Source organism: Pithys albifrons, chromosome 1 (genome assembly GCF_047495875.1).
Source record: "Pithys albifrons albifrons isolate INPA30051 chromosome 1, PitAlb_v1, whole genome shotgun sequence".
Lineage (NCBI taxonomy): Eukaryota > Metazoa > Chordata > Aves > Passeriformes > Thamnophilidae > Pithys > Pithys albifrons.
In genome coordinates, this window is record NC_092458.1 from 71,528,446 (window position 1) to 71,541,449 (window position 13,004).

Below are 13,004 nucleotides of genomic sequence, written 5' to 3' on the forward strand. Positions count from 1 at the left end.
AATATAAAAAATATAAATCTTTGCATATTCTGTGTTGACTGAACCGTTGCATATATTAATGTTTCATGCATCAGACCATAAGCCAAGCCTTCTTATTTGTCCTTTTGAATGGTTTTCTCCTTTGCAGTTCTAATTATCCTTGATGGCTTGGCCTGCTCAGAATTTGAGGGAAAACAAGAAAATGCAGTTGGGGAAATGTTAGCTAACATCTTCTGATATTCTAGGCTTTTTGGTGGATTTGTATTTCAATTGATATTGCAGGGTAACAACTGTAAGTAATAGTCTTTCTCAACCTCTGGTTTCGTGTTTCTTTTATCACAGTTGTATGCTTCACTGTATTTCAGAAATAGAGATCTGGGGGCCAGAGCAAAGAGGAGAAGACAACAAGCTATGAATTCAGAGTAGCCTGTTTCTCTGTGCTGTAAAGTCCTGTGTCAGTTATGGAACACTAGGCAGTATCTTCTAGCTGTGTTTCACTGGATGCTTTAGGGGAATGATGGTAGTAGTGTTTTCCTGTCACAGTATGGAGCAGCTCATTAGTGAGATAATATTGAGGGCACTAGGCCTGCTTTGAAGAGCAGTTAAGATATTTGGCCATTTCTTAGCCTTTTAGTTTCATTCATACTGTGCAAGATGGCAGGGGGGTGGGGAGAAGAGAGCTCAATTTCTAGACCTGTTTCACTTAGAACCCAGTAGTGATTTTGCTTTCCATCTGTTTTACTTCAGTACTTGCCGATGTTGGTGAATGTATTTGATTCTGCTAGTTTGATTCATCAACTGACTATTTATATTAAGATACGCAATCAAATCTTTAGATGAGATTAACCTTTTAATGGTGCTGTTTGTATTTCTGAACATTATTAATTGAAAAAAGGTTGCAAATAGGACAACCTGTGAGTTATGTGAATCATAGAGCTATGGTACCTCTGATCTGTGAGGCTCCTACAGTTTCTGTGGTTTCTTGGCTTATACTATGGATATGATAAAGGGAACATGCATAATACAGAAATCTTCATTTTTAAAAAGCACTTTTCAAGATCTTGAGGAACCTTCAGAAACATTCACCCTGCCAGAAAGTCAGATCTTACGCTTGATAATTTAGTTCAGCATCTACATAATAGGCTAGAGAGTAATGCTTTTGCATATCTTGAATGCAGATACCAACTGTCAGGAGTCCTGAAGCAGGAAAACCAACCTGCTTTGCAGAAAGGTGAGTCAGGCGTGGAAGGTGATGGGCAAGGCAGGTGGTGGAGGCCACCTCACTGACAAGGCACAGTCTCATGGTACCCAGGCCAAGAGAAGAGAGCAGTTCTCGTGGTGGTAGACTGGGTCAGATGTGACCCAGAGATGGCCAGACGAGTCTGCAGCAATGACTTAGGTTCAAGGTGAAGCCAGGAGGATTCTGGAAACCTAGCTCAGGCAAGGAACAAAAGTTAAGGTGAATTTAATTGCAGCTCCTGAGTGGCAGGGGCCAGGCCCACACTTCTCACCACCTGCCAAATGTATTGAGTATTGTGTTTGGTTTGCTTCCATACAGTGAAGATGGTGGTTATAGCCCTGGCTTTCGAGACCATGTTACTATTTTAATTAAAGATCAAAAGGAGTAGTGAAAGGGATGATGGTAACTGTAGCAGTACAAGCCAAGACATCACCTTCTTAGAAATTGCAAGCTTGGGATCTACTGTTGAAGTTATGTTTTTTTATGGAGCACTGTAGTTATGAAGGTTAACATAGTTTTCATTTCAGCAGTAAAAATATATGATAATACTAAAACTAAATTTGTAGTGTGAATTATATTGTGTATTTCACAAAAGTTTTCTGGACTTCCTATGTTGCCCTAGGAAATATAGTGCATATTAAGTTGCTGAATAATACAGAATTTTCCTAGTAAGATTGTTAGTTTTCCATTTTATTGTTAAAAATACAGTATGTTAGTGAAATATTATAATGTATTGGAAAGCTTTGATAAGTTAATTTAAATTACATGTATTTTTTCCCTTCAAACAGATGTTCCGAAATGCATTGGTGAAAATGTTTGAAGCTAAAGACTTGGACTGTGTGTTCCTAGAAACAAACATAAGTATGAAGAAACGGTATCATATGGTATATGAATGCATTCCTCTTCCAAAAGAAGTAGGAGATATGGCTCCAATATACTTTAAGGTACATAAAAATGTTTTTTTCTGAAGTCATTTGAATGTATCATAGTTCATCTATTTCTGGAAAACCTTATGATATTCAAGTACTGTTTTTGAAAAGATGAATTCTTTGATTCTACTTCTTGATTCATTCTTTGATCATATTCCTGGATCTTAAAACAAGCCCTGTGAGGTAATTCAGTGTTTCAGGTAGTCAGTGGAAGAGCTGTATGTCACTGAGCACTTGTTGCAAGTCCAGTTGCACTGACCAATACAGAAAGTGAGAGAATTGCTCTAAGGATTGCAATACTTCTCCCTTGAGTCCTGTGGTATAAACTTAAAACACCTTACATGTGCCTTGGCAAGCATAAAATAGCAAAATGACGTCAACTGCTTTAAAAAATAGAAGTGTATATATTGTTTCATCCCCATGTTATTTCAATAAACTTCAGCTTTACATATCTTAGATCTCTGATGAACATTAGACAGCATGATAGATACTTCTATAGCTTTTCTGGTTTCTTTCCCCTAACCCTGTAAGAAGAGGTTCATGGAAGCTTTTATCTGTAACTTCAGACAACTTCAGCAACTGGATCATGATTCACCTTTTTTCTGTAAATTATTTTATTTGTTCTTTGAAATATTAATTTTGTTTTCTGGAAATAATGTGACTTTTTTTTTGATGAAGTGGAGCAGCAGTATGATGAACAGCAATACAGTAACTTTTAACACATTTGAAGCTTTCCACCTGTTGGGTCTGAGTACTGTGCTTCACGTTCTGGTAAAACTTGTGTTTTGTCTGAGTACTCAAGGAAGGAGGAAGAACAAAATTTAATGCTTCAAACTTTTCATTCATAAGTTTCTGCCATTAAAATACACAGAAAATGAAATTTAAAAGGCACCTCTACCACTCTGTACCATGGAGAATACAGAGTCAGCTTTAAAGGCTTTTTAGGGTGGTCAGCCTTCTAAGCTGGATGCTCCTCTTACTGTTTAAAAAAGAAAACAGATTAGGGTAATGAATTTATAAGAGGTTTTGTATGGGACAAGTGAAAAGAGAATGTGACCTTATAGTTGGAATTTGTTAGAGATAATTTGTGTCAAGCAAAATTTAAATCTCAAAAAAAAGAAACACAGAAACTGAATTGAGTCTGAAGATATTAAATGTTGTCTATATAAAGTAAAGAGATGTGGAAGTCAGAAAGGTTACTGAAAATAAAGTTGCTTTTGTAAGAAGTAATTGTTACTTGCAGTACAATGTACTTCATTACAGTTAGTTCTTTGCTTGCTCTATGCAGGACTATTTTCACATTTAGATAAAATGATTTTACAGAAAGCCATAATGGAGTCTGATGAAGAGTGGTCCATGAACAAGAAGTTAATTGATCTTTCTTCAAAAGATGTTCGGAAATCTGTAAGTAATTAAATTGATTGAACACTGAATTTCTCAGCAGTCTGCTCATTTTTTTCATTACTAACTGTATCAAAGAGAGAAGAAAGGGAACACAATTAGATTAGTTCATCAGAAGATGGCATAGGTATGATGAGAATTAACAGTCTGACTGAACTCCTAACTGATATTAGGAAATAGATTCTCATTTATTTCAACAATTGGTGTACTAAGCTGCAAGCATTCATTGAGAACAAAGCTGACACTTTGAGGACATGTAACAGCATAATTTTCTAGATTAAGAATTAAAGTAGATCAAAGATTTGCAAATTACTTTCCTGGAAAAGTTACGATGTTTGTTTTTCATTGACCTACAACAGTCATTTGTGTTGCTGAGTTTGTGAAGTGAAAATATAAATAGCATTATCTTTTTTTTCTAAAACAAGGGAACAGTGATCTTTCTGTCTCCTGGATACTGAGCTGAAACATCTTTGTATAAACAAATCTTAAAGGAAAATGCTGGATCTTTTAGGTTCAGAGATTGTTCCATCTTTTTAATATTGAAGTGGAAGATATGTGTTATACAGACTTACCACACTCGATTTTTGATAGTGTTTTTTAGTAAATATATCACTTTTTCCTTAGAAAAATTGTACTTTAGGAGAAAGGGGAGATGAGTTTTAATAAGAAGACACGAAGCCAAATACAACAAAGAGGGTGATTGAGTTCAGAAGAGTAAGGGATGCAATTAATTTGCAACAAGGGTTTGGGGAAGACTTCAAAACTAAGGTGGATGTAAACAGAAGACAAAATAAGTATGTTTGGGATATCTTCTACTCATTGCTATTTTGGAACCGGAAAAACCAATGTCTGTCACAAATAAGTGAAGTATAGTTTTCTTTACACATGGTAAGGCATTAGGACATCAGAGTTCTTTAAGAATCGTCCTAGTTGTATATTTTTATCACTATTGTATACTCATTTGAAGGTAGGCCAGTTTTCAGATTAAGTCAGTAGAGTTCTTTAAATTATTACAGTGTATCTGAATGTAAATTGTTACACAGTTGTGTGATTTTGGCATTACTTTAGGGTAATAGAAATCAGGAAGATCAGGCAGTATATTTTAGAGACAGAGCTGAGGTTTGGGAAGTTGGAAAGTTGTATTGGGAGAGGGTGGTACTTGGAAGAAGGGTCAGACATGGCTGAGACATCACCTAATGGGTGGTTTGTGTGCAGAAATTGTGACTGTGGTGTCCAGAGGTAGAGCCAGAGCATCCAGCCCTTGCACAGCACCAAGGGTTTCTCTGCTTCTCCTTCTGCTACCCACAGCAAGGGAGCTGGGAGTGTGCTGTGGGCTGGGAGGGGACACAGCCAGGAGAGCTGACCCAGCAGCCAGCACTGTTCAGCAATAGCCAAAACACTGGCAAGCTGTCAACACTGGTTTAGGCACAAGTCTGAAACTCAACACTGGCTGCTGTGATGGAAATTCACTCCATCCCAGTCAGAGTTGATGCTTTGCTAGACACAAGTAAGATAAAGCTGACCTTTTTCTTAAGGTGTCACCTGCCAACACATTTTTCCTTGTTTGATAATTTTTTAAGACCGTTTAAAATGTTTTTTATTTCTTGCTATGCTACATTGCTCCTCTGTATTAAATCTTAATTATTTTTAGAGTCAATTTTCAAGCAATATATGGAACATGCCTCATGAAAATTGTGTAGCTGTTTGGATTGTAGCAGAAGAAACGCTTATGAATTGGAGGCTTTGTAAATCTTATCAGTACAGGAACATTCTCAACAATTAAAAGAGTGGGAAATAACTTGTTGCAGTGAAACAGCAGAAATTACTTGCAATACTGTAGCAATAAATGGATCCACTTCTCTCTGTCAGCCTAGAAGGTCTTTGTTGTGGCAGGATATTCTGCTTTTCCTCTGTAGGCTGACTGAATTATTAACTTAGCTGATTTGGCAAGTTAGTGATAACTTTCAGTCATGTAGAGGGGATTTCTTGTAATGTATTTTCCATGGAAGTGTTTCCCCTTCCGCCTGACAGTCAGTGTTTTCACTGGGTAAATATTTCCTGTTATCACTCACCATCTTACCTTTAATAAATACAACTTGCTAGGGATTGTCTTAAAATTTCTGCTAAATCCATGTAATTCAGAGATGTGGAGTCAGGGAGACATTTGTTTTGTGTGCCTACTCTTGCCTGGTCCATCCCCAATGTCTTACCTTGTTCTACACGGTGGCCTCTGGAGGTCTTGCCACCCAGTAATCATCTCTTCCCTGTCTTTTTGTCTAATTGCTGTGTGTTGTTCTTTCCCCTTACCTGTTTGCTTTACTGTTTCTCCCTTGCAATGTTATGCTACATGTAGTTGTTTTCAGAGGGGGATTAAAATAAAACATTATGATATCAACTGCAAAACTATGTTCAAATTCATTCCATTGAGGGAAGATTGACTAGATGCCAACACTTGGTTAAACATCTGAAAATGTGGTTTTGCACATATAGGTTCCTAAAGGATTGCCATACTTTTCTGTGGACTTTGGCCTTCAAGGAGGATTTGCTCATGTCATTGAAGATCAACACAATTTCCCTCATTACTTTGGGAAGGTATTGTTATGTAAAAGATTAATTTACCAATTATACTTTGTTTTGGAAAATTTAAGTAATAAAGCAGATGCTGCCAGAACAGTTACTTTGATGTACCCTATCTCAGTTTATTATCTGTCTTGATGAGTCATTGTAACTTGGCTTGTTGAATAAAGGAGCAGTTGGCTTTTTCATTAGCTGATACTCAGATTGTGATTCTAGATTCATGTTTCTTTGGAATTAATAGGAACTGTAGATATTTAACATTATACATAGATAATTATAGATGGAAGATACTTGCATCTATTTAAGAGTTTTCATGGCCATGGTATTGACAAATAGGTGCACTGACTCCTGCTTGTATAAATTAGGGTGCATACACATACAGACTCACAGACAACTGCTACAAAAATCCTTATCTGGTTAAGTTACTCCTTGTGGTATACAGTGTGCAGTATATACAGGAAGAGCTGTAATATTTAAAGAATCAGTGTTGCAAAAACACTTAGAGTGATTGGCTAGAAATATAACACAAGAAAGAGCAAAGTGGGCAACTTTCTTTTTCTGAAGTTACCTTAGTCACAAATGTACTAATACATCAACAATCTTGCAATGTTAGGATATTTAAGCAGTACAGCAGTGTGCGTGTGGCTCGGCTTCACGAACGCAGATTTGGGCAGGGCTCTCCCCACATGGGTGTGTCCTTCCAGCCTGCACAGTGGATTTTTTAGGTGAGGCACAGCGTGCACAGAACTGGCCCCACCGTTTAACTCCTGAGGTTCATCTGCCACGGCCGAGCGAGCTTGGACAGTGACAGTGAAGTTCCTCAGGACTAGAACCTACAGTACCCGGCAATTCCCAGGAGGTCTCCCATCCAAGTTCTTATCTGGGGCTGACCCTGCTTAGCTTCTGAGATCTGACGGGATCGGATGTCAGGGAGGCATTTAACTGCCTAGTACAGCAGTATGCTGTGCTTAAAAGAATTTTGCTGAGGCAACCACCTAACAGCTACAGTTCTATTTTTTAAATTGTCTTATTTTTTAAGTTGGTATATTTTTTAGAATTTCAAGTTTTAATTAGCACTTGAAGAAAACTGACAATCTTGTAATTTGAAAATACATATTTCTTTATTCCGTTGTAAAATAGCCTTAAGGAGTATGGTAATTTTGTATTTACCATTATCTGTTTTCTTCTACTTGCAAAGGAAGTTATTGGTGGCATGCTGGACTTGGAACCACGGGTCTGGAGGAAAGGAATCAGACAAAACTTTGAAGAACAGAGGAAGAAGGTGTTGCAGTTTGCACAGTGGTGGAAACCATATGACTTTACCAAAAAGAAAGAATGAGAGCAACCCTGCAGTCAAGGACTATATAAGCCATAAATTACATCAAAGGATACTTCATATGTTAAGAATAGCACCAATGTGGTTTGCATTGCTAATATATTTTAAAATACAGGATATTGTTTAATTGCTGATTATCTGTTTCTGGTTTGGACATTGTGGGTCATGTGAACCTGCAAGCCTGATAAACCAGAAGTATACAGTGGGTTTATTTTTTCATTTTTCAGCTGAGCCAAAAGAATAATATCCATGTGGCTATTGGAATTCAAAATGTAACTTTTGCTTTTGGAGTTTTTACAGTCTTTGAGACAACAGATACTTTTTTAATATTGTGTTTAGTAGTGCTTAATTATCATGGTGACCTTTTGTAGAAAATGGTGTACATTTTAATAACATTTTCATTAATACAAATACATTGTTACAGAAGAAAACTGTACAGAAAATAATTTTCTGTTCTGAGTCCTTGTGGTCTTTAAGTTGAGATCATTGTGGTAACACAAACAGTCATGAAAGTGTGGTTGATAAATGTGCTGCTGCCCCCCTGCACAAGAATTACTTCAATTTTTCATACTTTCTTTGAAGCAAAGGATAACAGTCCATGGCTGGTGCCAAATGACAACTTCAATGGTAACAGTTACTTTGGATAACAATAAAAAAAAACAAAAAAAGAAAGGGTGGAAGAATCTTAAGGGGAAACATTCTGTGCTGACCAGCAAAGAAAATTGTCACAGGGATCTTCCCAGTTGACAAGTGCCACGGGTGGTTTGCAATAACACATTGCTCTAATAGTTTTCATCAGAATCTGTGCAAACTCCCTGCTGGTTGTTCTTGCTTGTGATGCTGTTAGCATTGATAGGATCATGTTGTTATCAGAGGCAAGAGTTCCACTTTAATTGATTGTTAAGCATGAATGTCACTAGGAAATGCCTGTCTGTTATTTAGAGGGCCACTGTCCACTGTATTATTTGCTAGGTTTTGTTTTTTCTTTTGTGTTAATGTTACAAAATGGGGTAAGGAAGAATGAGGGGGGAAAAGGATGATTCTTGCAGCAGTGTCTGCCACTTTCCATGGAAATCCAGACAGAGCAGGCTTGGGTTTTGCCCATGCAGAGTTGGGAGAACGAGGAGAACAGGAGACAAGGACAGAAGCACATGGATAAAAATATTGCCACAGCGTCCTCCCAGTGCACAAAGGAAAGGGTGCAGACTTGTGAACAAAAGGCTGCAGTGCTGCACAGAAGGGTTTCCAACAGCAGATGGAAGGCCCTTGGCATGGGAGAGGTTAAAACATTGTGGAAGTGTGTCAGCATGCTTCCTGATCTTTTCCCGCTGAAGAATTGCTCTGTTCAGCTCTGTTAACTATTGTGAGTTGCTCAGGTTAAGAAAGGGATCACTAAATGCTACAGAGTCGAATAAGTGTTCATTTCTAGTCCCTTGGTTGTCTTTTGCAACTTTCCTGAAGAGCCAGTACTTTCCCTGTTCCCTCCCCTGCTGCCATATTTTGGCATATAAGTCTGTTAGAGATAGAAATCTACTGTGTTGTGAATTTTTTTGTATGATCTTTGTAAATTGGTGTCAACTGCAAGAAAAATAACTTTAAAATAAGCCTTCATGACAATTTTCATGATTTAATGTCTTATTTATATTGTGTTCACCAGGAAGCCATGGATAAAAGGGACAGTTTTAACTGTTCTCCAGTAAGTTTTGGTCTTCCTTAGGCTACTGGGGAGATTGCATAGTAAATAGAAGGTGAAATATCAGCTGCTAGTAGTTGGTTAGAATGTGATTATGCTGAACCAAATTTAGGTAAAGTTTAGTCTTTGGCTGTGTAAACCATGACTAAAAATTGTTTTCTCTGAAAGGTATATTGCCTCAAGTCTCTCAGCTGCCCCCGGGAGGATAGCTGGAAGCAGCAGAGATGACTGTCTTCTCAGGCCATGGAAAAGTGTTTATCCAGTGCTGTGCTGGAAATGCAGTTTTTCTAACTGATATCACTTCTCTGAGAATTTGTGTTCCTCAAGGGAAGCACTGTGTTTCACAAAGGATATCCAACTCACATGTAGGAAAGTCCTCTGATTTATGTGCATGTATTATTATCCTGGTTTCAGCAAAACTACTGATACTCTTTGGACAGAAAAGACTCTGAAATACGGAATAAGAGTAAGTCAAACTAGTGATACAGGACAATGTTTTTTACCCTATTAGAAGTTTCCAGAATGGGAGACTGGGCTTACCACATGTGCTGAGAATAGTATCTTCTTGTAATTGGGCACAGAGCAGCCATGCGTATCTTCTGGTTAAGCTGTTCCTCTTCATAAATATCTCTAAATATTTACAAGGCCATGACAGTCAATACTGCTTGTTAGGGCACTTGTGGAAGGCATGGTATGCTTAGACTTCAGTCCTTATAAATACTGTAAAAATATATATTATAAATATTAAAATATTTTAAATAAACCTCTTTCATCCAGAATAACACCCAGTACCCAAATTCTTTGGCACTAAGGGGTGGAAACATAAACTCAGGGAGAGCAGAGATCGAAAGCTAGATTTTTACATTGTTGCAAATGTGCATTTCTGTACTCTTTTGTGTAACCAGGGAGGAAAAGGATCCTCTCTCTTCAAGTGAATCTATGTGTGTGATTTAACAAATATTAAAACATACCTATGTCCTGCCCTGTCTTACAGGAAGATCGTGTAACGTGCTGCTACTCATCTGCACAGTATATGGCTTAAAATGAAATCTTTACGTAGTATCAAGTCAGCTTTTTCCGTCTCTCAGGATTCCCCCTTCTTTGTATTCCTCTGCTATGCTGAAGGAATTGTGTCCTCTCACTTTCATTCCATGTCTCTCAGCAGTTTCAGGGAAGGGTGCTGCACCAGCACAGCTGTATTATTGCTGTTCGATCAAGCCCTGGATGAGGCCTGTGCAGGAACTCAGAGTCTTTATTCAATTATGTTTGCTGCAAAATTCTCTTAAGAGAGAACCAGAATGGATGCTGTAGTTAAGCAGATTTTCTCCCTCAAGCCTTTGTACCTTGAGATTTGTTGCCTGGTCTGTCTTGAGGTTAAAAGAGCTAAACTGCCTCCAGTGAGATGTTCATTTTCTCTGCTTTTCTCAGACTGTTCTGTTCATGGTGGGTACTCCCCAGCCCCATGTGGTTGCTGTAGAAAAGCTGCCTGAAGCATGAGTCTTCCTGTTAAGGAACCACATTTGGACATTATTATTCTTGCTCAAATTGAAGGAAAGCACCGTGAATTTGTACCACACCATTACCTACAACATGAAGTGCAAAAGCTACCGTGGTGTCATTATTGTTATCCATAGCCACTAGTTGATTGATGTCGGGTGATTGCCTGAAGTCATCTGCTGATGTGAACTGAGGTAGTGAAAAATGAGATTGTTGTAAGCTGGGGTGAACTCAGTGGAACTGAAGTGGAAAGCAAGACTTCCTGCTAGTTATTGGTGTTCTTCTAAGTAATTAGTTCTCATTTATGCCCGTATTCCTCTTGCTTTTCCCTTCTCCTTTTGTGTTTTGTTTTGGAGTAAGGCTGTGAGATACTGCATTTAGTGCAGTTTTGTTGTAACAGTGGTGGATTGTTACTTTGTACTTGTTAAAAGACGTGGAAGAAAACAATGTGGATTTTTGTTGCTTTGCTAGAAAAACAATACGGCAACATTCAATCTTAGGTGTATTTGGGCTGATTTATTTTTTTCCAATTGGTTCATGAATCCAAAGAAGTTATTCTCAGAGTCAATCAAACGTGATTTAATGAGATTTTACACATTGAGTTCAACCAACTTGTTTTACATTTCATACAAGTTTGGAATGGTTAATAGTAACTCTCATGGCAGAAGTTCACCAGCCTCTTGAAATCGGTGAAAGAAGAAAAATTTTGATGGGTCCTTTGAGAGTTCTTGAGCATTTCCTGTTTTCTGTATTTGTCTTTTTATCATTAAAGTGTGTTTTTCTAATTCCAGCTGGACTGTGGATGAAAAGTCATGGAGACAGCGGCTGCTGTATATGCTTACTTTAAAAGTAGCTGGTTTTGAAACAAGATATTTAATACCCTCTCTAAAAGACCTGTTTTTAGTCCTCAGAAATCAAGACCAACTAATCCAATATGAGGTAACAGATATTAGAAATCCAGTCTTGCAAACATCATAGTTCTTGTGAGCATATTGATGTAACTGTGTGGTAAAACTACTTTTCTAGATGTTGCACTGTTTTATTTTGTTAAAAGTGAGAAGGAAAGATGACATACTTCAAGGAAGTCATGCTGCTACACCCTTTACAGGGTTGTTCCCTTACAGGGAAGTTGGTGTAAATTTTACCCCCCAAGTTGAGAACCACCTGAAGTTAGTTTTAAAAGAACATTTAATCTCTCCTTGGGTACCAGACTTCGAAGCTAGTAATTCAGTCACAGGATTGCCCCAGGGAAATCTTTGGCAAAGAGTTATCTATCATTGCCAAAGTTGATGCATTTGTAATTTTAAACATGGTATCCTGCTTGGTGATCAATCTTACACAACTTCCTTGCTATCTTTGTTTATTCTGAGAGTTATGATAAGACGTCTGTGAAGTACTGGAACTATATTTTAAAAGGACGGCATAATTGCAGGAGGTCTTTACCTACAAGCATCTTTACCCTGCCTGGCTCCTAGGTGTGACCTAAGCACTGTGCACAGAGAGCCCAAAGGCACATCATGCAATGCAAAATGAGTGCATTGGTTACTTTAGAGCTCTTGATGTGTGAGTAGTTGTAAGAAGTTCATTTCTTGGTGCCCAAGCTTCATGTGCCCTTGTACATTTAGTCTGAGGGCAACTGGCAGTCTGAACTGGCTCTAACGAGCCTCCTTTAAGTTCTGTATTAGAACTGAAAATGCATCAATTAATTATTTTAAAATTTTTAGATTTGTAAAGCAAGTACCCTAGGGCATACATGCAGTAAAACTCAATGTTAACAAAACCCCACAGGCATAATCAACCTTTTAGAATAAAGTTGAAGGCATTCTTCACTGTCTTTGAGGGTAATATTTTTGTTTAAGATTCTCTGGTTTGTGATTTCTAGCCACTGATGCACAACTCTTGGTCACGTGCCACTCTGGAATGAGAGATAGGTGCAGTTTGATTTTGAGATCGGACAAGAAGACTTTTCAAAGTCTATCCCAGCTCTTTCTGCTATGATTTTAAGATTTTATTTAATTCTGGTATTTTATGTGAAAATGTCTTGGAGCAGCCATTGTAAAACAAGATATGAGCAGCTAATGGCTGATAAGTATTTAATGGGTCACAAATACAGAGTTGCCACTGTACAGCTTCTCCATCAATGTTGTCATGGGTTTAAAGGGCTTCATTTGGGAATGCCAGTGGATCTCTAATGGCTCTAGATGGTTTTCATAGCCAACTCCAGGTGTGTGCTTTGTAGTTGTTTGAAAGCATTACAGCTCTTCCAGCTCTTCCACTGTTCTGTCTTTTAGTGCAGAACAACTCTTTGTATGTTGGACCACAGTTCAGTAGGTCTGAGAACTTGCCTCTGAG

General features: G+C 38.0%; 1 protein-coding gene across 3 annotated transcripts in view; it reads left to right on the forward strand.

Moving 5' to 3' along the window:
- CWF19L2 (CWF19 like cell cycle control factor 2) overlaps positions 1 to 11,676 on the forward strand; it is a 78,496-nt gene extending 66,820 nt beyond the window's left edge. The window contains exons 15-18 of one of the 3 annotated variants that reach the window (XM_071554928.1): positions 2,008 to 2,163; positions 3,472 to 3,552; positions 6,040 to 6,141; positions 7,325 to 11,675. In XM_071554928.1, coding sequence (XP_071411029.1) covers positions 2,008 to 2,163; positions 3,472 to 3,552; positions 6,040 to 6,141; positions 7,325 to 7,465 — 480 coding nt within the window. In that variant the 3' untranslated portion in view covers positions 7,466 to 11,675. The other 2 variants (XM_071554936.1, XM_071554946.1) reach the window with 2 other exon arrangements.
- Positions 11,677 to 13,004: the final 1,328 nt, after the last annotated feature.